The 24,717-nt window shown below is 40.7% G+C and overlaps 1 protein-coding gene across 6 annotated transcripts in view; it reads right to left on the bottom strand.

Annotated features, from left to right (window-relative positions):
- Positions 1-24,717, bottom strand: part of Ltbp1 (latent transforming growth factor beta binding protein 1) — a 405,289-nt gene that overhangs the window by 219,655 nt on the left and 160,917 nt on the right. For 3 of the 6 annotated variants that reach the window (XM_070025342.1, XM_070025343.1, XM_070025344.1), the window contains exon 5: positions 9,511-9,678. The exons of 1 other annotated variant lie outside the window; for it this stretch is intronic. In XM_070025342.1, coding sequence (XP_069881443.1) covers positions 9,511-9,678 — 168 coding nt within the window. Of the gene's footprint in view, positions 1-9,510; positions 9,952-24,717 lie in introns of those variants that run through there. 2 more of the 6 variants (XM_070025346.1, XM_070025347.1) reach the window with 1 other exon arrangement.

Raw genomic sequence — 24,717 nt, 5'->3', positions numbered from 1 at the left:
CCTCCTCCATGCCCATTTCTCCACCATACTCTGATCCTCAGGGACAAAAGGGCCTGTCTACTCTTAGTGCTCCAGAGCCTGCCCAGTGCTTCAGCTTGGTGATGTTTAATGTGGTCTTCTTGGAGGTGAATTGAGTTATAATAGTGTCATGCAGAGACCTTCCATGGAAGCGTTCCTTAGGAAGTCTTAGGCAAGTAAAACTCATAGCAGTAAAATCAACTGGGAAGTGCTTATTCCGTTTAGGGGCACCAGAGAGAAGCTATTTCATGACCAAATGCATGCAAAAGGGCCTCATCAGAACACAGCTATGGAAGTGTTAGCAGTGACTGCCCTGTATGACTAGATTGCCATACCTTCAGTATGGCTGTACTAAAAACAAGTCCATGTCCTCCTTTGCATCTATGGAAATACCCACCATCTTGTTTTTATTTTCCTGCTTGGGCTGGCTTCAAACCATGATCCTCAGATCTCAGCCCCCTGTGTAGCTACAATTACAAGCATGATCCACCAGCACCTAGCTTGGTTGAGATTTGAAAACGAAGTGGTGACATCCAGGAAGACACTCTCTAGGCAGAGGAAGCAGTGTGAAAATAGGTGCAGAGGGCTGAGCATTGGAGAGCTTTGGTGCCCCGAGTCTCAATCTGGCAGGAGGAAAGCATGGCATGGGTGAGGTGGCACACTTTGAGGTAAAGGCTGAGCAGCCAGGCAGCAGTTGCTCTGAGAAGCCCTAGGTGCTAGGCTGAGCAGTCCAGACTTCCAAAGAGCTCTCCATGTGCCCAAGCTGACAGACTAGGAAAGAACACACACTTTGGGACACTGTGTTACAGACTCCAAGGAACTCCAAAAGGTTATTTATTCCAGACTAGCCTGCCTAGTACAAGCCCCAAAGAAGCTCCCCTCCACACCCTGAGACAGGCCAGACACCGCTTACAAGGAACAATCTATCACGCATGCCTGTTATAAAGATGCAGCCAACTGCTGAATTCTTGCTTACCTAAGGCTGCATTTGGAAAACTGTTCTGGGCACAGACAGACTTTCTTATACTACCACTGGGACACCATCACCTTCCGCATCTCAGACTTCTTCCTCTTTGACCAAATAGGATATCATTCTCTTTGAATTTTAGCCCTTACAAGTCAACTGTTTAAGAGCTTAAAGGCCCCACAAATGTACTCATTACCTTGCTCATGTAATTGTAACCCCTCTGTATGGTATTTCACAATAAAAAAAAACTTATTAACATAAAAATCTTTTAAAAAGAACTCAATTTTTCCCCTGCATTATAAGCATTATAAGTTCTGCTTGTACTTTTATCTACTCAGGAGGCTGAGATCTGAAGATCACAGATGGAAGCCATCCCAGGCAGAAAACTGCATGAGACTTTTATCTCCAATTAACTAGCAAACAGAGAGACGTGGGTCTATGTGAGCTGTGGCTCAGGTGGTAGAACACCAGACATGAATGAAGATGCCAAGCAAGGCAGAGAAGCTCTAAGTTCAAACCCCCAGTACTGGCACAAATAAATAAATGAATAAATAAAGGCAAGCTCCATACCCAAATCTGTGATCTGTCGATAAATAAAAGAATATTAGGTTAAGTTAACATAGTTTTATAACTTTTTTTACACAGTCTTTTTTTAATTCTTTTTATATTTTATCTTATTTTATTTATATTGTTGATGGTGGGGCTTGAACTCTGGGCCTGCGCTCTATCCCTGAGCTCTTCAGCTTAAGGCTGGTACTTTACCACTTGAGCCACCACAGTGCCACTTCCGGCTTTTTTCTTTTTGCTTATGTGGTGCTGAGGAATTGAACCCAGGGCCTCATGCATGTGAGGCAAGCGCTCTACTACTGAGCCACCTTCCCAGCCCCAAGTTTTATAACTTTTTTCACACTAAAAACCTTTCACATTTTACTAGAAATCATTGAGACTCCTAAACTAATTCTAGAACCATTTCTTTTCTTATTTCTTTTCTTTTCTTTTTTCTATGTACTGGTCAGGTCTAGCTTGCCTCTATCCACAATACTTTATACATACTATTTTATATCCTAGGTTCTGCTTATATGGGTACTAATTTTCTTCTATGACACAAAGCAAGTCACTGAACTCTAACTCAAGAAGATACACTAGAAAAGTCTGAATGAAGGCTCCTAGGACCAGTTTTTGTCCATGGTCCACAGTTTCAACAAAACAAAAGCATAGTCTGCCAAGTGGTTCTAGCTTATAATCCTAGCTATTCAGGAGGCTGAGATTTGGAGTATCTCCGTTCAAAGGCAGCTCAGGCAGAAAAGACTTCCATCTCAACAATAATTAAAAAACATACTGGAGGAGTGGCTCAATTAGTACAGCACCAGACTAGCAAGCTATGAGTTAAATCTCTCTCCTAAAAACAGCACTGTCTATGATACTTACTGTAAAGCTTCCTCTTCATTTCATCTGTTTCATGTTACTAACAAGGCTTTCCATGAACTGTCAAAATAGCATACTATGCTTCCCACCAACATTCCACATTTTCTCTCCCCTCAGCTCATATTCTGGTGCTACACATTCAATATTAACATACATAGATACTATTTATTTCTATTTTTTATTTTTCATTGTGTTAAGGCACATAAAATTTATCACCTTAACCATTTTGGGGGGGGTCAGGTCATGGGGCCTGAACTCTGGGCCTGGGCGCTGTCCCTCAGCTCTTCAGCTCAAGGCTAGTGCTCTACCACTTGAGCCACAGCACCACTTCCAGCTTTTTTCTTTTTGCTTATGTGGTGCTGAGGAATCGAACCCAGGGCCTCAGGCATGCAAGGCAAGTGCTCTACCACTGAGCCACCTTCCCAGCCCCCATGTTTTTTAATTGTAAAGCATTTAGTACATTCACATTCAGTCTCCAGAAATTTTACCATCCTGCAGAACTGAAACTCTATATTATTACAGGACAGCACTCCATTGTGCCCTTCTTGTAACCCCTGGTAACCATCATCCTACCTCTGTCTCCATGACTACTCTAGGTACCTCACAGACACGGACTCACACAGTGTTTGTCTTCTCATGACAGGTTTATTTTGTTTAGCAATATCCCCAGTTTCCATCCATTCTATTGTTGCAAAGTTACAGAAGGGCCAGACTTTGTCTGCTTAGTTCATTGCTACCTCTCAATGCCTACACCAATCTTGGGCACCCAGCATATTACTGATAAATACTTTAAATGAATGAGTGCTCCTCTGAGGGTGCTCCGTAGCTCAAGTAAAAGTAAAAAGGAAATGCTCCACCTTATTATATTTATCCAGTACTTTAAAACTAAGCAATTTGATAGCAATGAAAATATTCTGAAGAGGTTTCTTCGACACTTTTGTAGGTACTGTAATTGCCCAAATGAGGAAGGGGGAAGAATGGAAAGAGGGAGATTATGAGCAAGAAGCACTGTATACACGAATGGACCTGTTAAAATAAAACCTTCTTGTATAACTAATTTGTGTCAATTAGAATAATTAATTAGTTTAAAATACAACAAATTCCCCAAATGGAAGCTAAGTATTTCCTTTTGGTGAAGACAGGCCTGTACAATGCATTCAGAGGAAAATGCAAACACCCATTGGCCCACAACATTTGCATTCATTTCTGTGCTGCAGAGATATCAGGAGTCCTGAAGGATGACAAGTGGTTAAAGATGAATAACTCCATGTTTCAATGAAATGGAGGTGGGGGACCCTCCAAATGCTTCCCCGACCTTGAGCTGTTGTGTCAGACTATTTAATGCCTCATTGAGAGGAAATTTTCTTCCTTCCTTGTGGGGAGAACTTACAGAATGAGTTTAGTAATGAATGCTTCTATTCTACCTAAAGCAAGTCATACAAGGTCAGCTTTAGCAGATGGATGGGAAGATTTCCTATCAGAGCATCAGACAAAACTTGGAATGGAAGAAGGAGGCTAGAGGCCTACATTTATTCCACGTGGAGCCTCTGAAAACATCCATTTCCCACCTGAAACACCAAGATTTTTTAAACTAATCAATGTCAACATCTCCTTAAAAGAGATCACCATTAAGATGCTGGCAGAGAGTAAAGTCCAAATTCAAAGAGTCTCTATATCGTTGTCCCAACCTCCCCTCCACACTTATCTACTGTTATTAAGTAAAATTATCCCCAGTTCCCAAGAGTCATCTGTGCGTCCTTGTCTCCTCAGTTCTAAAGGGTAAGTTCTTCCTTTGCCTTATCAACTCAATTCTCTCTCCTCACTACCCCCATCCACCTTTACTCTGGGAATTTCAGATGCTCCCACCCTTCCAGCATTAGGCAACATGCAATGACATCTCTGTGAGACATGATAAGGAGAGGGACTCCTAAGCATGGGCTTGGGTTAGGGTTAGAGTTAGAGTTGGGTGAGGGGTTAGGGTTAAGGATTATCATGGGAGGGCAGCATGTCATGCCTTTCTTCTCATATTATTCTCCTGTGGGTTCCTGCTTGAAGTTTCCTGCCTTATTTTTTAGGATTAATTATGTTGGCTCTTCATCTTCCCCTCAGGGCATAAGCTCTTTTAGGGAAACTTTATGATTTGATTGTCATGTAAAATCTAGTGCCACCGCTCTTCTTGTAAACGGCCAGAGGTGACCTGTAAAAATGGTTCGCAACTCTCCAGAACCAAAAACCCCACAAAATCATGTAAGTCAAGAGGTCCCAATCTTCATGTTCACCTTAAGATCACTAGAGATACAGCCCAGCCATCAAGGGTAGGCATATCCGAAAAGCGACTAAGTATCTGAAAGAAGCAATGTGTGCCATTCCGGCGTTACAATGGTGGAGTTGGCAGGTATGCCCAGGCCAAACAGTGAGGCTGGACACAGGGTCAGTGGCCCAAAAAGAGTGTTGAATTTCTGCTGCACATGTTTAAGAATGCAGAGAGTAATGCAGAACTGAAGGGTTTAGATGCAGACTCCCTGGTCATTGAACACATCCAGGTGAACAAAGCACCTAAGATGCGCCGTCGAACTTACAGAGCCCATGGTAGGATTAACCCATCCATGAGCTCCCCTGCCACATTGAGATGATCCTTACTGAGAAGGAGCAAATTGTTCCTAAACCAGAGGAGGAGGTTGCACAGAAGAAAAAGGTATCCCAGAAGAAACTGAAGAAACAAAAACTTATGGCACGGGAATAAATTTAGCATAAAATAAACACAAATAAATTAAAAAAAAATCTGGTGCCATGTTTCAGACCTAACCACTCACAGGAGGTAAGCATAACACAGCTTGGAGATACTGTGACCAGAATAAGAAAAAAAAATGAAAGACTAAATTCCCACATTTACAAAAACCATGGCTACTACCATTGGCTACTAAGAGCAAATACAATAACACACAGGAACATTTTTAAAAGTTTTAATTTATCAAGTACTTTATTTATACTTATTCAGTTGGTGCCATGAAACACAAGTCCTTGTCGCTCCTCAGATGAAATAGCCTCTCGTAAACTGAATACGTAGCAGCCATGCCTTCATTCCAGTGTCTCCAAATAAAGTATGTCAAGTGACAATACTGTTGTCATCAAAATAATCTACATGGGACACTACAAATTCTAATGTTCTTGTCAGAGGAACTTTGAATTTATAAACAACTTAAAATTTCCAGAAGGAACAGGCATCAGTGGCTCATGCCTGGAATCCTGACTACTCAGGAGGCTGAGATCTGAATGGTTTAAACTGGTTTGAAGCCTGTCTAGGCAGAAAAGCCTGTGAGACTCTTATCTCCAATTAGCCAGCAAAAAGCAGAAATAGAGCTGGGGTTCAAGTGGTAGAATACCAATATTGAGCAACAAGAAAACCTAGGGGACAGCGCCCAGGCCCTGAGTTCATGCCCCACTACTGGGGGAAAAAAAATCTCAAGGTCATTTTCCTTATGCTACTATGTAATTTAAGAATCCATTGTTCTGGAAAGGAGGGGGTAACAATGCTCAAAAGGAAATGTACTCATTATCTTACTCATGTAACTGTAACCCCTCTGTACAGTACCTTTAAAATAAAAATATATATTAAATAAAAAAATAATCCATTAAAACAGCCATGATGAGCTGGCCAGCCTTTCTGGGGATAGGTTTCCATTTTTGAAAAAGGCAGGGGTTAGGGAACAGGAAACAGAGCTCAGATTGCAGCAAAAATCATTATAATTAGAAATCATGCTTCATAAAAAAAGAACTTAATGTAAATATTCTGTTACAGTGTATCAATATCACCATTCATAAAAATGAGTTCATTCTAGAAGATTGCTTCCCTTAGATATCCCTTCAGTGCAGTTTCACTGTTAGAGGCTCATGAAGAGGAAATTCTACCTACTATTTCTCTAACTGAATACTCCAGAACAGAGCCTGTTAGGTTTAAGGGTCATAAGAGAAGTACCTACTATGTCTCCCACCTGGAGAGCTGCCAGCCCACAGTCCCTACAGTACCAAGGCCACCTAGAACCATCAACGAGGGAGGGTCTATCTGATAAGCCTGAGAAAGAACAACCCTTTTCATGTCTATTAGTGACTACATGGAGAAGATGACCTATGCCTAGAGAGAGTGCAGTCAGAGCCAGACAAGTGGCCGTAGCAAGGCCAGGAATTAAACCTGAATCTACCAGACTCACTTGTGTTCCTCACTCATAGCCCTGCCCCTTCCTTCTCTCTCCCCCTCACCCATGAGGTCCTCCACTGTGTACAGTTTACATATCACTGTCCAGTCAGCCTCCAGAGCAGCAGGTACGTAGATGAGAGGAGACCTAGGTTCCAATCCAAGCTAAGAGACTCAATGTGTACCTAAGGTTCACTCACTTAACCTGCTGCCTAAGTTTCTTTACTAGAAAAATGGATGGCAATAAGATTTGTTCCACTTCCTAGAATTACAAAAGGAGTCAATCACCATGCGAATGTTCAAAATTATTTCTGTTGTTCTGATTATAAAAATAAATGATTGGTTAGTTAGGGCCCCCTGACTATGAAGGCCTCATATCATTTTCCTTGTATCGTTTTTGTCTGCTTGGAGCAGTGTTAGCAAATCAGGGAACTCATGACAAACTCTGCCTATCAACTGCCTTGGTGGTACAGTAAACTTGTCTTTACCTACTATCCTGGCTGTTCCAAACCACTGGCAGAGATGAAGAGTGGCCACAGAAACTTCAGTATTTTGTCTGGCTACAATGTATTTTGTCTGGCTTGTGACAGAAAAGTTTACCATCCCACTCTTAATAATCTTAAGACAAAGACAGTTACAAACAAGCTGTAATAATCTGAATTTTCCTCAAATTTTGCATGTACACACACATACACAAGTCATTATCAAAAGATATACTGTATTGTGAATAAGTAGATGAGAAGAGGTAGTAATTTTTTAAAACTGCCCTCATAAGGAACAAAAAAATAGATAAAGTAGGATAAGTCAAAAAAGATGCATTCAAGTTCACTTTTTTAACTTTCTGCATTTTGAAGAATAATAACCCATGGGTTCCACAAAAATTTTTACTCTTCAGTAAAGTAAAACCATGCAACTTGTTCCATGAATATCTCCTATTTTAACCAAAATAAAGCAGGAGAAATAACTCAAGGTACAAGTGTGAAACCAGTGTGAAACCCACATTGTAATAGGATTTTTGAATGTGCTTTTAAGCTTTTTAATTAAACTTTGTAAAATTAAACTACTTTGCCAATCCTTTCGTGGAGAGTTGGATTCTAATTTTTTAAATACTGCAGGGACTAATTTTTGCTGCACTTTGTATTTTTGAATAGGCCGTGTGTATTCTACTCCTGAACACCTGGTTAAATGCCAGAAAGGAAAATGTGCAGTGTGTTTTCACAAGCAGGCTTCCTCTGTTTCCGAAAGCCTTCAAATATTTCATTTCAAAATGAATATACTGTAAGCCAAAAATTACCACCCTTCGATTACTTTGTCACTGCTACTGTAAAGATTCACCATAAATGCAAGGAGGAGCAGACAATGTTGCTGATGACCAGCTCCCAAGAAAACTAAAGTCAGAAAAAGTCACTGAAGTCCAGAATAACCTACTGACATCTTCATTCTCCTACCTTCTCTTTACCTCGAGCCCTCCAAAAATAAAAAAATCGAAAACAAACTAGAAAATAATATCCATTATTGTTGCTAAGAAAGCCATAGATTTTAGAAAGTGGACTAAATTTCAGAGTTCATTAACTAGAAGCCCATTTGTTTTCTGGAGAGGGAAACACTGAGACCTAGGAATATTGACTAGCATCCCCTGTAGACTGGCTAGTTAGTAACTAGCCCAGGACCGGAGTCCAGTTTCTGGCTTATCAAGTTGACACTCTGCCATGAGATTCAGCTATCCTGCCCCACTAAACATAAATATACCATTTGGCACTATATAGCCAATGTCTTAAAATATGTCCAAAGTACCATTATGCTAGCCACAAAAGTCAAAATATTCTTTTAGATCATATCTATGGGTGTGCGGGATTTGTTTGTTCAGATTACAGAAGGATCAAGAATATGGTTGCAACCTCATAAAGATCAGCAGAAAACATAAAACAGTAGAATAATCAGAGAACTAATAAGGACTTCAAAATGCCCTTTGTGTTTTGTCCTGATGAAAGTCAGTATGAAGTAGACACCCTATTCCTCCCTGCCCCCATTCACACACAAAATCCTAAGACTAAACAGCAGTATTCCATAAAAAGACCCGATCTAGCCAGTGTTATTATCTGTCTGACATTTGGGTTATTCTTGTGAGTAAGTCGTAAAGTAGCATGGGTGTCTGGATTATTTGAGTACACATGGCAAGCCATAATTGGTCAAGGAATAATAAAAGACTTTTTTTTCAGTGACAAAAATACTATGCTGCATGACAGCATAGCACGGTAGCAGTTTTCAGTAGACCACAATACTTTCTCCACGTACCAAAAAAAAAAAAAAGCACTAAAAATTTAAAAAGAAGCTAAAAGCCTTTTCTTGTATGCAGTGAGTAGCTACAAGTTCATATTTACAAGTTTTTGACTGCCGACAGTTATTCACTAATACCCCTTCCCCAGATCCCTCTTACATATTAATTTATCATTCAGTCTCACCTTCCAAACCTTCCAAACCATGGGCTTTGATAATTTTTAGAGTTTATTTTCAAAGTGCAGTTTAAAATTTCATCACCACCTTCCAAAGAATGAGTCAAATCTAATATATATTCTATTTATCAGTGAGCCGATCATATAACTTACATATCAGTGTCCCCACCTAAAACCTGATCTCTTCTCTTTCTCTGGCCCTACCTCCCCCTTGCCACACAGCTGGGGGAATGCTAAGGAATCCAGGGAAATAGTCTAGTTGCCATTTCTCTCAGACACAGAAGATCAGGTTCAAAATGATTCCAATTGCAATTTACAAGGTCTCCAAAAGGAGCCTACACTTGCTGATACACAGAAAGCTATTCAGGCAGAGAGAGAAGTCGCTAAGGGGCAGAGTGGCCAAAGGCTATAAACCCAATTCAGTGAGGACAGCGAGAGATCGTGGAGGAACTCACCCACTCGGAAGTTCGTGGCTGTCAGGGTGTCGGCAGCATGGCCATTCTCACTAATGAGAGTGGTGGTGTTCCCCTTCTCACAGCTGTTCTGACAGCTGCCCTTGGTGCACGTCACTTTACAGATGCTCGGAGTAAAGACCACCTTGATGCGGCCAGTGTGGTTACTCACTAGGATCGGAGGCAGAGAGAAAAAGAACAACAAACACATCAGCTTAGTATCCATGAACTTGCCTTGAAAGTTTAAAAAAAAAAAGGATAAAGGAAAAGAAAGGAACAAGGGGGGAAGAGAGAGAGGGAGAGAGAGAGAGAGCCCACAGCCCGACAGGTTTAAGGAAGAGGAAAGTCGAGTGCTCGCTGCTCTCTATCCAGTGGTGTTTCTGAAACAGGAGTAGGAAGCTTAGCAAACAGAACTCTGGGATGCACTCCAAAACCACATTTGAAGTCGAGTCACTGGAGTGGGATTACTAACCACAATGCTGCACTTTATTTGTGGGCAGACAAAGAGCAATACGGAGGGCACTTTCAGATTAAAGAGCCAACCCCGACAGGCAGATGTAATGCAAGAGAGGTTGGCCCTGCACCTCATGCTGAATAAACTCTTGTGTCCTCAACTTGCATACTTTCCCTGTTTCTCTGCTTATTAAGTCACTATTTGCAGCCCGACCCCTGGAAATGTTTTAGGCATGCCGCATGTCTGAAAACATCTGTCTCAACTCTCCTGGCACTCCCAGCCAAAGTGATCAAATCCTGTGACGCAGCTGCAGGGACCTGATTCTTTTTCACAACTCTAGGGAATTATTTCTCCATAGGAATTTGTGCAACCTATATTTTGTTTTGCTAGGTACAGATCCCATACGAAAAAGAAGTTAGGTTAGGTCCCATGGATAAGGGGTTGCCTCTGTTAAAATACCTTCATAAAGCTCGAAATGCACCAACCAATCACCTGAAACAGATACCTCCACCCCTCTTACTCATGCCTTTGTGCTGGTCTCCTAGCCTAGACATTGTCCCTGAGGTTTTTTACCCAAGGCTGGTGCTCTGCCACAGCTCCATCTCCAACTTTGTGGAGGGTAAGAGTCTCAAGAACTTTCCTGTCTAGACAGTCATTGAACCAGAGATCCTCAGAACTCAGTCTTCTGAATATCTATGATTAAAGGCATAAGCCACCAGTGCTCAACGCAAGACCCTATCTTAAAACTGAATGCTAAGCCAGGTGCTTGTGACTCATGCCTAAATCCTAGCTATTCAGGAGGCTGAGATCAAAGGATCACGGTCAAAGCCAACTTGGGCAGAAAAGTCCATGAGACTCTTATCTCCAACAAACTACTCAGAAAAGGCCAGAAAGGGCACTGCGGCTCAAATGGTAGAGTACAAAATGGTAGAGCATTGAGCACAAAGAAGCTCAAGGACAGCGCCTAGACCTTGAGTTTTAAAAAAGCAACAACAAACAACCCTGAATGCTAAATTGAAATCTTTTTATGCAATTTTAAGATAATAATTTTTTAAATGCTATAACCTAATTTTGCAGCTGAGGTAGTATAGTGTCTAAAAACTGAGCACTGGATTTAAGACAGTGTCTGAGTTAGAATTGTAGCTCTACTCTTGTGTGATTTTGGACTTGTCATTTCACCTTTTCTTCAAAGCATAAGAGAACTGCCACTGACTTTTATTTTTTTTTTTTGCTCAGTCATGAGCCTTGAACTCTGGGCCTGGGCACTGGGCACTGTCCCTCAGCTCAAGGCTGGTGCCCTACCACTTGAGCCAAAGCATTACTTTGGGTTTTATGATGGTTAATTTGAGATAAGAATCTCTCAGACTTCCCTGCCCTGGCTGCCTTTGAACTGTGATCCTCAGATCTCCGCCTTCTGAGTAGCTAGGATTACAGGTTTCACCCACCAGCACCCAGGGGCACTGACATTTTCTAGCCCATTATAACTGGTATTTCACTCAGGGCAGACAAAAAGCAAAGCCAGTTGTGGTGAGGGGCCAGTAAATTATGGTCTGTAGCCAAACTTAGTTCAACTGCCTGTTTGTGTCAATGAAATTTAATCAGAACGCAGTCACCCTCATTTGTCTATGTGATTACTTCTGTGCTTGGACAGTACAGCAGAGTTGCACAAAAACCACATGCTGTCAACCATATAACCGGATTCCAATCTGAACTCTGACAGACTGCCATCGACAACTCTGTTTTGACTGCTACCAGTGTGATAAGTACTCGACCAGGTCATCAGGTCAGAAAGCACTGGCAGTAGAAGCAGTAGAAGAGTGATGGATGGTACGAGGCTTTGGGTCTGGTGGGAGGCAGTGCTGTCTTACCAGCAGTGGCCAAGTCAGGAAGATCAGACCAACCACTGCCATCTCTGCCCACCGGAAAAGCTCCTCACGCTCTAGTCTAACACATACTATATTTTCAGCCAATCATCCAAGATCCCTCTAGAGACTGACAATAGATAAATTTAGTTTGAGTTCAAATCGGAGCTTGGAAGCAGACAACTTTAACCAAAGATGCCGCTCCAATTGCAAGGCTGGGGTAGTAGCTCAGAGGTCTTTCTACACAACGATCTTTATCCGGTGCCTCCCTTCCATGCACTCAGCAGTGTCTCACCTTTACTTGTACCTGTCTGGGCCCACTTTGGTATAGGCGGTTCCTGACACATGATTCCTTTCTTGAACTGAATGGACCCTCGCAGTTAAGCCTCCACACTCAGTCCCAATGGAGTCTCACACCCTAATGCTTCTTCCACATGGAAAACCTTCAGTGCTCAGACAAATGACACAAAGTCCCCCCCACAAAAAAAAATGCTAAAATTAGATGGATTTGAAGTTATCAGCCAGATGGTCCTTCTTAAAGCGAGTCAATGGGAGGAGAAAAAAAACTGTCTGTTCTTGGAGTGTTTTTATTAGGGTTCTCCTTCCCCAGTGGTTCTAATACCAGAGATCAAGGCAATGAAGAGGCAGCTTCTATCAAGACATTAAGGAAGAGGCTGGCAAGCTTTCATTTTCTGTTTGTTCCATGCTGGCTCTCGGGCTTGAACTCACAGCCTCTTGTTCCTGCTCACAGCTGGCACGCTACTTGAGCCACGCCTACACTTCCTATCTTTTTCTGGAAAGGGCAGAATAGTAAATGTTGTAAGATTGCAGGCCAAGAGGACACCACTGCAACTATTTGACTCCATCTTGGTAATTGGAAAGCAGCCTCTCAAAAACAACATGTAAAGGGACAACAGTGTTTAAAAGAACCCTTTATCTGACTTAAACAATTGTAACCCCTTTGTGCATCATCTATACAATAACAAGTAAAAGAAAAAACAGGAAGCTCCAGCAGTAGAGCACTTGCCTTGAGCTGAAGAGCTCAGGGAAAACTTCCAGGCCTAGAGGTTAAGCCCCACAACCAAGAAATAAATAAATAAATAACAATATGCACATGAATAGGCACAACTATGTTCCAATAAAACTCTATAAAAATAGTTTTGTTGCCCAGTGCTTTAAATGCTTACATGACATTTCCAATAATCTGGACATGTGCCTAGAAATCTAAATTTAAGATGCCATGGAATACTAATTCTACAAATGGATAAAATCCACCTATGTTGGTATTTGGGTCTTTTCTTAATAGCACAAACAAATCAGCTTAGGCTATATGTTGTCAGAACATACAAATATCTTAAGGATGCTTTGGGTATACAAGTGTGTGAAGCCCAAGAAAACAAGAGACCATCTTCCCACTTAAAAAAAATACAAACTTCAGCCAGGCATAAGTATCTGATGCCATGGTGGTTCCTAATCACTCAGGAGGCTGAGATCTGAGGATTGTGGTTTGAAGCCAGCATGGGCAGGAAAGTCTGTGAGATTCTTACCTATAATTAATCACCTAAAACCCAGAAATGGAGCCGTGGCTCAAGTGGTAGAACATTGTCATTGAGTAAAAAAGCTAAGAGACAATGCCCAAACACTGAGTTCAAGCTCCAGGACTGGTAATATATATAATATGTAATACATTTATATTGTATTTATATTCACACACATACTCATATATTTTTCCATATTTATACTTCTGTTTCTATTTATTCTTGCTCTTGATACTTTAATGAAATTAGAAACCATATGTCAACAATATTGGCTACTCGGACATTAACTCTTAGCACCAGCAGCTGTCATTCAGATTCAGTCACCTAAATTATGTTCACTTAGGCAAATTATGACGTCCAAAGAAAGTAAGCACTTCAATATAATTCCCATTCATCTCCCAATAACAGTAGTCGCTTTAGAAGCATTTGAGATTCTCCAGGCCTATTGTTTAAAAAAAAAAAACCACAGCGTTTACTTCTTTGCCAAAGAAACAAGTTTTTTGGCCTGGATTCACTTGGATTTTCAAAAGGCAGTGACAGTTTCATATGACTTAATTCTGATTTTTACAACATCCACATCTTCTTGGAAGCAGAAGACACATTTTATCTCTTATTTTCCCTGGTGTTTTACAAGCATTCTGCTACAAAGTAATCTGCTTCAAACACAGACACCTGTATTCCTGCTGGGTCCTCTTATCTCTTCATGAAGCATTCAATTCTTCATATAATCAGTGATAGCTTCCTACCTCCCTCTCCAAAATTAGCAGTGAAAAACTACATTGATTCTAAACTACCACTGAGATCTCTAATAGGATCTCCATAAATATTGAATCGATTAGAAAATACACTCTCCTATCCCCAATTCTATGTTCATCTATCTAGGGCATAGTAGAAAGACTCTACATTTTAAAGTAGACAAAACTACAGCCTAACTACTCAGGAGTCTGAGATCTGAGGCTGTGGTACAAAGCCACCCTGTGGCAGGAAAATCCATGAGACTCTTACTTCTAATTAGCTACCAGAAAACCAGAAGTGGTGTTGTGGCTCAAAGTGGTAGAGCACTAGCCTTGAGCAAAAGAGCTCAGATCTTGAGTTCAAGCCCCATGACCAACAAAAAAACTAAGAGCCTATTGTTTTGCCCTTCAATTTCCTTATATGTGCCAAGCTAGACAGCAGTCTTAAGAAGTCAACAGGAATTCACAAAGGGTGGATAGACGTGGTCTTTCCTCCAGAGGTCACTGGTTTATAAGAATCATGGTCCTAATGGAATAGAATTGAAAACCCAGAAATGAACCTACAGACCTATAGCCATCTAATCTTTGATAAGGAAGCTAAAACAATAGAATGGAAGAAAGACAGCCTCTTCAGTAAATGGTGCTGGCAAAATTGGTTAACTACATGTAGAAAACTAAAGCTAGATCCTTATATATCACCCTGCACCAGAATCAACTCCAAATGGATCAAAGACCTTGAACTCAAAGCAGACACTCTGAAAACATTACAGGATGGAATAGGAGAAACCCTAGGTCTCCTTGGCTCAGGTCGAAATTTTCTGAATAGAGACCCGGAAGCACAACAAATCAAAGAAAGGTTGGACAAATGGGATTGCATAAGGTTGCAGAGCTTCTGCAGGGCAAATGACATAGCTGGCAAGATCAATAGAAAGCCCACCGATTGGGAGAAGATCTTTACTAGCCATACAACGGACAAGGGTCTCATATCTAAAATATACTTGGAACTCAAAAAATTAAACCACCCAACAACAAATCCTCAAAGAAACAACTGCCCAATAAATAAGTGGGCGAAAGACTTAAAGAGAAGCTTCTCTGAAGAAGAAAGAAGGATGGCCAATAGACACATGAAGAAATGTTCAACATCCCTAGCCATAAAAGAAATGCAAATCAAAACAACATTGAGATATCACCTCACTCCAGTTAGAACAGCAAAAATCAAGAACTCTAATAACAACAGATGCTGGAGGGGATGTGGACTGAAAGGAACCTTACTTCATTGTTGGTGGGAATGTAAACTTGTTCAACCACTTTGGAAAGCAGTATGGAGGTTCCTCAAAAGACTTCACATAGATCTCCCCTATGATCCAGCAATCCCACTTTTGGGCATTTACCCAAATGTTTACAAACAAGACCACACTAAAGCTACCAGCACAACTATGTTTATTGCAGCATTATTTACCATAGCTAAGATATGGAACCAACCCAGATGCCCCTCAGTAGATGAATGGATCAAGAAAATGTGGTATATATACACAATGGAATTCTATGCCTCCATCAGAAAGAATGACATTTCCCCATTTGTTAGGAAATGGAAAGGTTTGGAAAAAATTATATTAAGTGAAGTAAGCCAGGCCCAAAGAAGCATAGGTCCCATGGTTTCCCTTATTTGCAATATCTAGTATAGGTATGAGTCAAGCGGAAAAGGCCAGATAATGTGATGTTAGGAAAATGAAACCTTAAATATGTATTTTAATGTTTTCGTTTCTTTCATGCATGTGTTTCTAATGCATTTATAAGATTATTTCTTTGTTGCTTTGTATGTCCCTCCCCCACAGTGTAACCCCCGCTTTCACTATATTTGATGTTAGTATAACATGTGGAGGAGATGGGGACAAACAAGTCGTTTAAGGATTCAGGTGGACCTGTTGCAACAATGAGAAGTACAAAATGTCATGTCAAAACCAGCTTTACAATTTCGGTTTGGGGGGGGAGGGGGGTATAATTGGGTGGGGGGAGGGGGGTAAAATTGGGTGGGGGGAGGGGGGAGGCGGGGAAGGGAAGTGAAGGGTAAACAAAGGAGGAGGCTGCAATGCTTGGTAAGAAATGTATGCATTATCCTGCCCATGTAATTGTTGCCCCTCTGTACAGTATGTTCTCAAATAAAATAAAATACAATTTAAAAAAAAAAAAAAAAAAAGAATCATGGTCCTCTAATAAGCTAACATCCAAGGGGATCTGGTATCTTGCATATATAGTACCCAAGAAGCATGGACTAAATGAAGTAGCCCAAAAGTGTTCATGGGTCAAAGGTGACAGCTGGACCCCAGACCCTCAGGAATCTCAGGATGCTGACAGCCACTATGGTCTAAGGCCCTGCATCCGGGAGGAAATAAGCTCAGAACCAACAGCAGGGCACCTTGAGGCTGATTGGGAATGACACTCTAAGAAGCAAGAGCTAGGCCAGCCAGGAGTTAACAAGGAAAACGTTGGACAATTTTCATGCATGGTCTCTCTGAGGGAAGAAAAAAAATTGTTGATCTTTAGATCTTTATAGGCAAATCAGCCCCAAAAATCTTAAGCAAGCACTTTTAAACCTTGGGTTTTAGAGGTCTGTCTAGGAACAGAGATTGCCCTCAGCCATGTAGCACCTCAGCCAGGCCTCCTACTCAATCAAAGACACACAAGAGTTAACATCTTGTCTCCAGCTTCTGCTAGAACCCTGTGTGGATTTATACCTCCTAGAAGAGGTACTGGCACAGGGTCAAAAACAAACCACAGATATTCAGAGTGAACGGAAGACGGGCTAGAAGCAAAGCTGATACCCTTCCAAGAATAAATACATAAATAAATAGATAAATAGATAAATAAATAAATAAATAAATATCTTTCTCCTGCATAATCATTAATAGTAAAAAAAAACTCAAAAAGGCAAGATTGTTTTTGACAAGCAGATTGCAGTCTAGTGAAGAGTACAGCTGCTATCTTTTAGTCATTAGTCCACGATGTGTCAGAAGCAAAGGCATCCAGAAGAGATATGCATGTAAGAAGTTCAAGACTCTGAAAAAAAAATCCAGTCTCCTCCACAGTCAGCCAGAGTGCTGTGCCAGCACATTAGTAGTTAACCAACCTCAACTGTAAGGACCAGTGAGCACAGGCATCTCTTCTGGGAAGAGATGTTTCTATCTGTAGCAGTCCACAGCCAGCATCAGCCCACCATTGGCTGAAATCCATTTCCTGAGACCTTCAGGTTGCTTTAACCCCCATCCAATGTCCTACCTTCTACATGTGAGGAGAAATGAGCCAAGAGCTGTTGCTCCTGCTTGTAATCCATCACTTGCCCTGAGTCTAAGAATTCTTTGAAGAACAGATCACAAAAGTATTAAATAAGGCTTAGAACAACAATGCTTTATTATTCAGCTCTCCAGACTTGCTTAACTCTCCTCTGGACCATTAAAATAATGCCATAAAGCGCTCCATGTTCCTCAAGGAAGGTGGTATGTAAATAAAAATTAATATCAAATATGACTTCATAGTATTGGCTGCCCTGGTCCTGAAAAGCTTTCCAAGAAGGAATCTCAGATGAACTTCACAGGACTGATGCAGACAGTTCTCCTCAATCTAGCTCCACCTCCAGAGGTATTCAAGTAAGAGTAATCTAAAAAGAAGACCAGCTATTCCATGGGTGCTACAAAGCTAAGTGACAGCTGAGCTTTTTCTCTGTCCCAATCTCCCCTTCATAGTCATGGAGAATGACAAGTCAGTTACTCAACTCTCTGTCATATATACATATATGATTTCCTCACATTTATATCCATTTAAGAACATAGTCTTGGGGACTAAGAGAAGGGCATATTGAATCTTTTAACACAAGAGTAAGTTTCTGAATATATTTTGAGTTTCTTAAGAGATTGCTTATCACTCATGGAAAAGCAGAGATGAAAAGCATACCATGTTTTAAAATGTAAACCCATCCCCCCAAACATCTATTTCAAATGTGCAGTAAATAGTCACCTAATATCTCCCTCTCAGGTATGATCATGTTATCTCACTGAGAAAACCAAAGCTACAAGGACACACACCTATAACCTGATCTGTAGCTAGCTGTCCCACCTTCTTCCTGACATAGGACATGGGTCTATCAGAGGCAAATCCCCTGCCAGGCAGAGAACTCTCTGCACTCATGCCTAAAGAGACCTCCTCTCCATTTGTTTCCATCAGCACCAGGTAGGCTGGGCTGCTTCCATTTCTTTAAGAAAAACCCACTCCGTTCTATTGAGATAATGTTGTTCCCCTTACAGCAAAACCGCTTAAAAGCTCTGTCTCCACATCCAGGACATCCCAGTGGCACTCTGATTGTGACCTGTTTTCTTCACTTGATTTCTAGGTTATGCTATGCTCTTGTGGTTCTTTTCTACCTCATTGGCTTCTCCATCTCATGATCCAATCCAAGGAAGGGTATCTTGGACTCCCAGTCTTTGTAGATTTTTCTGTACCAACCTTCTAGATGATGCCATCCTGTCCTAGCTCACAGATTCAAGTACCATCTATAAACTTCTGTAGAGGAAATGTGTCACTACATCTTGTATCACCTTTGTCTAGTACATGTGTCTATCCAAATGTATATTGGAGATGCTGTAAATATATGTGTGCATCTCTAGATGTATATATGTATATATATATATACACACATATACATATATATGTATGTCTGCATGCATATATATATAGACAGCTAACAATCCAACATTGACTTTGCTAAGTCAGTGTTCAAAGAATATCTCAAGCAAAATGCATTAAAAATCAAGTTTTCAGTCCTCTCTATTCATACATTCAAATGTGTTCTCCAACTCTTCCTCAAATCAGCTCTTCCCCTTTTTGTTCTTTCTATCAGCTGACAGTCAGTACATCAGCAATGGCAGCTTCTTGCCCCCTGCATGGCAAAGGCCCTGGTGCAATGCACTATGCATCACCTTTTGTTGAAGTTACTCAACGATCTTCTTTCTGGATTCCCTGTTCCCACCCATCCCTGGCCACCATTTGTTCTCCTCCTAGGTATATCCATTAGGTCACACTTCTCCTCCCTCTTATGGCTTTGATCTCAATCAAGGCATAAGATGAAGGTCTCGTGACCACCTAGGAAGCTCCCACTGACTGGTCCTATACTCCCCGCTCAGTCCTACACCTGTAGTTGTCCTGGCTTCCTCCTGACACAGCATCTGGGCCTACCTAAGGCCAACCTTCTCCTGAGGTCAACTCCAGCTCCTTCTATTCTGGCTTCCTTCTATTTCTCAAACAACAGCATGTACCTGTCTCTTACTTCCTGTTCCTTCTGCTAGAATACCTTTCCATAGACACACAGCTTTCTCCCTCATCTCCTTCAGTACTTCCACCAAACGTCATATCAATAGAGAGGCTCCTCCTTACTAGCCTAGCAAAATCATAATATTTCCACATATGACTTATCTGCCACTTGCTTTGTAATTCCTATTTATTGTAAGTATTTTTATTATTGTCATGAAAACAAACTCCATGAGAACAGGTATCTCATAGTAGATAATAGTAAGTGAAAATATTGTTTTTTTCATATAATGAAGGAATGCACTTTCCTGATAGGGAACTAAATTAATGCAAATATGTATCTGAGGAGTAACTGACAGCATGCCCAACTGAGATAAAACATCTCATATCGTTGGGTGCCGGTGGCTCACACCTATAATCCTAGCTACTCAGGAGGCTGAGATCTGAGGTTTGCCCTTCAAAGCCAGCCTGGACAGGAAAGTCCATGAGATTTATCTCCAATTAACCACCAGAAAACCGGAAGTAGCACTGTAGCTCAAGTGGTAGACTGCTCTCCTTGAGCTGAAGAGCTCAAGGATAGTGCCCAGGCTGAGTTGAAGCCCCATGACTGACAAAAACTAAAACAACAAACAAAAAACTCACACAAGTCATATTGTCTTGGAAACCCTACAATCATTACGAAACATCTTCCCATAAATTATTAAAATTTCACCAAAATGGCTAATGATATGAAAAAGTGAAACAATTCTGAAATTAAATAGGCCAAAGAGCATAATGGAGTAAGCAACAGGAAACAGCAATTTCTTAAGTACTTTTTTCAAAAGAAAAACAATTATTTGCTACCAAAATTTCGTAACATGTTATGCAAAAACCATACTGACACGTGATGGAAATTTCCTTTCATTTTGAGAAAAAAATCCATGATAATGTGGATAGTGCTTTAGTGCTTAATTTTGAACATATTTCTGATTCACTAAGTATTCATTAATTTAGCCTAGTTAAAAAAAAAACCCAAGTATAAACTTTAACACATTATCATTGCCCAGATGCAGTTACTCTTCTAGAAAATGCCACCAAGGTATATTCACCCAAAAAGGGAGGAGGAAAAAAAGACTTTGGTTCCAAGATCAAGAAGTCTGGCCAAGTCTAGCAATGAAGATAGAGGCTTCATCCTGATTTTCCACTTGTTTCAGGTCCAGTTCCTATCTCACTCATTCACTGTTCACTTTACCTTGACTTGAGATTTCAGGACTATGATTTTCACCTAGAATCAGCCATTTTGTTCCCATCATCCTGCCCTGCCAGACAGACATCACTGTCACCATGAGGACTTTGAAAAGCACATTGTGAGACTTTGGCATTGTTTTCATCTTTCCTTGGAGTTTTCCCTCTTCAAATACCAATCTCTTCTCTATAAATATAATGACAGGTCTTATTTTTATCCCTGGAACAAAATTCAATATTTCTGAAGGTGTAATATATTTTCTAGTCAATAGCCTCAAACTTTTACCCAATAAATAGTTTACTCACCCAGCAGGATCTGACCCAGCATTTGGAAGAAGAAAATATAGTTGGCCATAAAAGTAAAGAACTAGCAAAACAACACTAATGGCTTTTTGACATTTTCATTCTCTGGCCTTTTTGTAAAAATGTTTTTCTTTGTATTCATTGACCCTGAAAGAATCCAACAGTCCAGACATGCTTCTTCAGTGTAGGGAGGGGAGTTCCCAGGAAAGTTCTGGAAAGGCTTTGGACTGCTGTCTAGGGTCAGAGGTCATAAATGGCCAGCCTTCCCCTAAACAGAGGTAAGGATGGGGTTTACACCTATGCCTTGGTGGTTCCCACAACCTCATAAAGGTAGGTACCCAATGGTCCCTTTAGAACTCACCTGTCTGGGGCTAGGAATGTGGCTTAGTGATAGAGTGCTTGCCTAGCAATCATGAAGCCCTGGGTTCAATTCCTCGGGACTACAAACAGAAAAGGCTGGAAATGGATCTGTGGCTCAAGTGGTAGAGTGCTAGCCTTGAGAAAAAGAAGCTCAGGGACAATGCCCAAGCTCTGAGTTCAAGCCCCAGGACTGGCACAAAAAAAGAAAAAGAAAAGAAAAAAGAACTCACCTGTCTGAAGATATCTAGAAATCAAATTGCTCCTTTACTCCTAACCCTGAATTCTTTTTTTTTTATTTTTTTTATTGTGAGAATACCGTACAGAGGAGTTACAATCACATGGGTGAGATAACGAGTACATTTCTTATCAAGCATTGTTGCCTCCTCGTTGTTTCCCCTTCCCATCCCTTCCCATACTCCTCTCCCCCCTCCATCCAATCCTCCCCCCACTCCCCACCAAAGTTGTAAAGTTTATTTTTCAACATAACGACTTTACATCTCATTGTTGCAATGGGTCCACCTGTATTCCTAGTTAAAGATTTGTTTTTTCCCTTCCCCTCCACAAATTATACCAACATCAAATACAGTGAAAGTATGGGTTATATATACTGTGGGGAAGGGACATACAAAGCAACATAGAAATCATATTATAAATATGATAGAAACAATTTCATGAAAGGAAAAAAAAAGACAAAAAAGCATTTGAATACTTATCTTGGGGTTCATTCCACTAACATCAACTTATCTGACCTTTTCTGCTTGACTCAGACATATGCTAGTTATTGCAAATAAGGGAAACCATGGGACCTATGTTTCTTTGGGCCTGGCTTACTTCGCTTAATATAATTTTTTTCCAAGTCTTTCTATTTCCTAACAAATGGGGCAATGTCATTCTTTCTGATGGAGGCATAGAATTCCATTGTGTATAGAGACCACATTTTCTTGATCCATTCATCTACTGAGGGACATCTGGGTTGGTTCCATATCTTAGCTATGGTAAATAATGCTGCAATAAACATAGTCTTGATGGTAGCTTTAGTGTGGTCTTGTTTGTAAACATTTGGGTAAATGCCGGGTCATAGGGAAGCTCTATGTGGAGTCTTTTGAGGAACCTCCATAATGCTTTCCAAAGTTAACCCTGAATTCTTAATGAGACCTACTACTGTGTTCTAGTCAAAAAGGAAGTGGGACATGAAATGCTATGACTCATGAGTGAAGGAAACACATCATTTAAGAAGACAGGATTCCATTCAGACAGCAAAAGTGGAGGGAGAAAGGGAGAGAGGAATCATAGCCAATAGGGTCAGGTAAGTTTCTCATGGGCAAGAAGCAAGTTGCATCATGGTTCAAGATGTTACCTTTCTATACACTTGCCTCCTGGAAGGAAAAACCATTTTAAAAAGGTTTTGTTTTGTTTGCACATGTGAAAGATCTCTACCTCCCTCAGAGGTTCCCTGCCAGTCCCTGCAGTGCTCAGCTTTAGGTACCACAAGGAGGCCCTGAGGCTGGCAAGAGGCACATGTGCAATTGAAAGATGGCGGCACTGTTGTCAAGAAATGAAAGAACCAAGTGCAGAGCAGTCTGGTACCTACGCTGTAATGCCCACATGGTGTGGTTGGTCAGTAGGGACTTCTGATTTTAAAAAAATGCAGGTTAGATATGCTTCACATCCCTCAGATTTCCTCTCCTTTAATTTGGGATTGGAATTAAGTTTTTATTAATCCCCACATTTGTTGCTTTGCAAAGAACAAATAAATAGAGGCATTTGCTCTCAGTCTATCAATCACCATTTCCATAAATAACATGGGCTGCTTGGATGTGAAGAACCCAATCTAACTAAATGGATAGATAGCTATGTATTTACTGAGGAGATTTCATGACTGATTTACAAGCTTAACTGGGGACATTTCCCTTAAGAGTCTCAGATGAGCTCTACTATATGCTTTGAACATTTGGATTTTACATAATCTATACAGACAGTAGGGCTAATGTTTCTGACACAATCAAACTCTTTGAAAGGAAATGAAAATCTTTCCTATCCAGACCCAATCCTAGGCCCATTTCTGACTACATCTGCATGTACAGTTAGGTCATTGCCCAGGTTAAAGCATCTAACTGTCCTCACGCTCAAATCTTGTGCCTCTCATCTACCTCCATCTCCCCAGCTTCCACCCTTTGACTCAAGTGCCCACTTCTGTGGCTCTCAGTGCCCTAGACATGGCCAAAGGTTCTGTGAATGCTCCTCTCCTTTCTCACCTTTTTTCTGGCTTCTTTCACACTAAAGAGAAGAGCTTGTATTCTTTTCTTTCTTTTCTATTTATAACAAAGATCCTATCTGGTGACTTTCTCTCAGAAGAATTCAGGAAGGGAATTCAGGGATAACAAATGAGCAGTGAGCAAAGCTGATGGCAAAGAAGCTAGGAATACATGGGGAGAGAGGCCATGGAAAAGGAAGACGTGATTTTCACTATAACAAACCAGCAAAAGCTACAACACATGTAAGGATATGAGCACCTTGCTTTTACTTTCTGAAAGGGGCCTGGGAATAACCACAACCCCTCTTTCCCAACACTAAAGGCAAATACTAGGATTTAATATACAAAACTTAAATGCTACTACAAAGATTTTAAGAAAATGTCAAAGACCAAGCAGAGAAGGAAACCCAAGCCCCTGTGGGCTCTCAGCAGCCACCCCGAGTAACTGTGGGGCCACAAGTCAAGGCCTGAATGTGTCTCTGAGAGATTCCAAGTCCCTCATACAGACTATAAAAATCTGGAGCAAACAACAATAACATCCTAATTTGAGAATATTTTCTTTTCAGAAGAAATTATTTAGCAACTGCCAAACTCTCATTTGATGGACTCAACTGCCAGGAAAAAAAATATATTGAACTAGTTTCATAGAATCGTACAGAAAATTGGCATTTTACAATCTCTGAATTAATTGAGAATTATAGCATTAGGACATCTAACCTTGCAGGTGACCAGTTCTGTCATCTGCTGCAGTTCTTTTTCTGTACAAATGTCTCTTCTAATTCATCTTTCTAGTGTCTCCATCAGATGACCCCAACTGCAAAGTTCAATAGGTCTCATCAGTAGTGAAGACATCCCTCTCCTCAAAGTCATCATAGGATATCTAGCTCCTGTATTGTGTGATAAATTGAATTTGGAAATGATTATTTGCCAATAAAAATGTGTAAGTATGATGTGTAAGTATGCATTTGTGGTTTTCCAGCTGTCAGCTAATTCTTTTTAGGTTACTCATCTTCAACTTTATTTCTTTCTCCTTTGACTCTTATCAAGACAGTACCTCCCAAAGATATGAACCAAAGTGTTGTATTCCCAGGGGAGAAGTCAAATGGCTTAACGCCTTAGAAATAATAAACTTACAGTCCAACGAAGTATGAGGAAATAGGACCTTGAGTTGCTAAAAGAGGAG

Source organism: Dipodomys merriami, unplaced genomic scaffold, assembly GCF_024711535.1.
Source record: "Dipodomys merriami isolate MVZ:Mamm:240054 unplaced genomic scaffold, mDipMer1.0.p SCAF_17, whole genome shotgun sequence".
Taxonomy (NCBI): Eukaryota; Metazoa; Chordata; class Mammalia; order Rodentia; family Heteromyidae; genus Dipodomys; species Dipodomys merriami.
The sequence above is the reverse complement of the archived record's forward strand: the minus strand, read 5'-3'. Positions and strand labels throughout refer to the sequence as shown.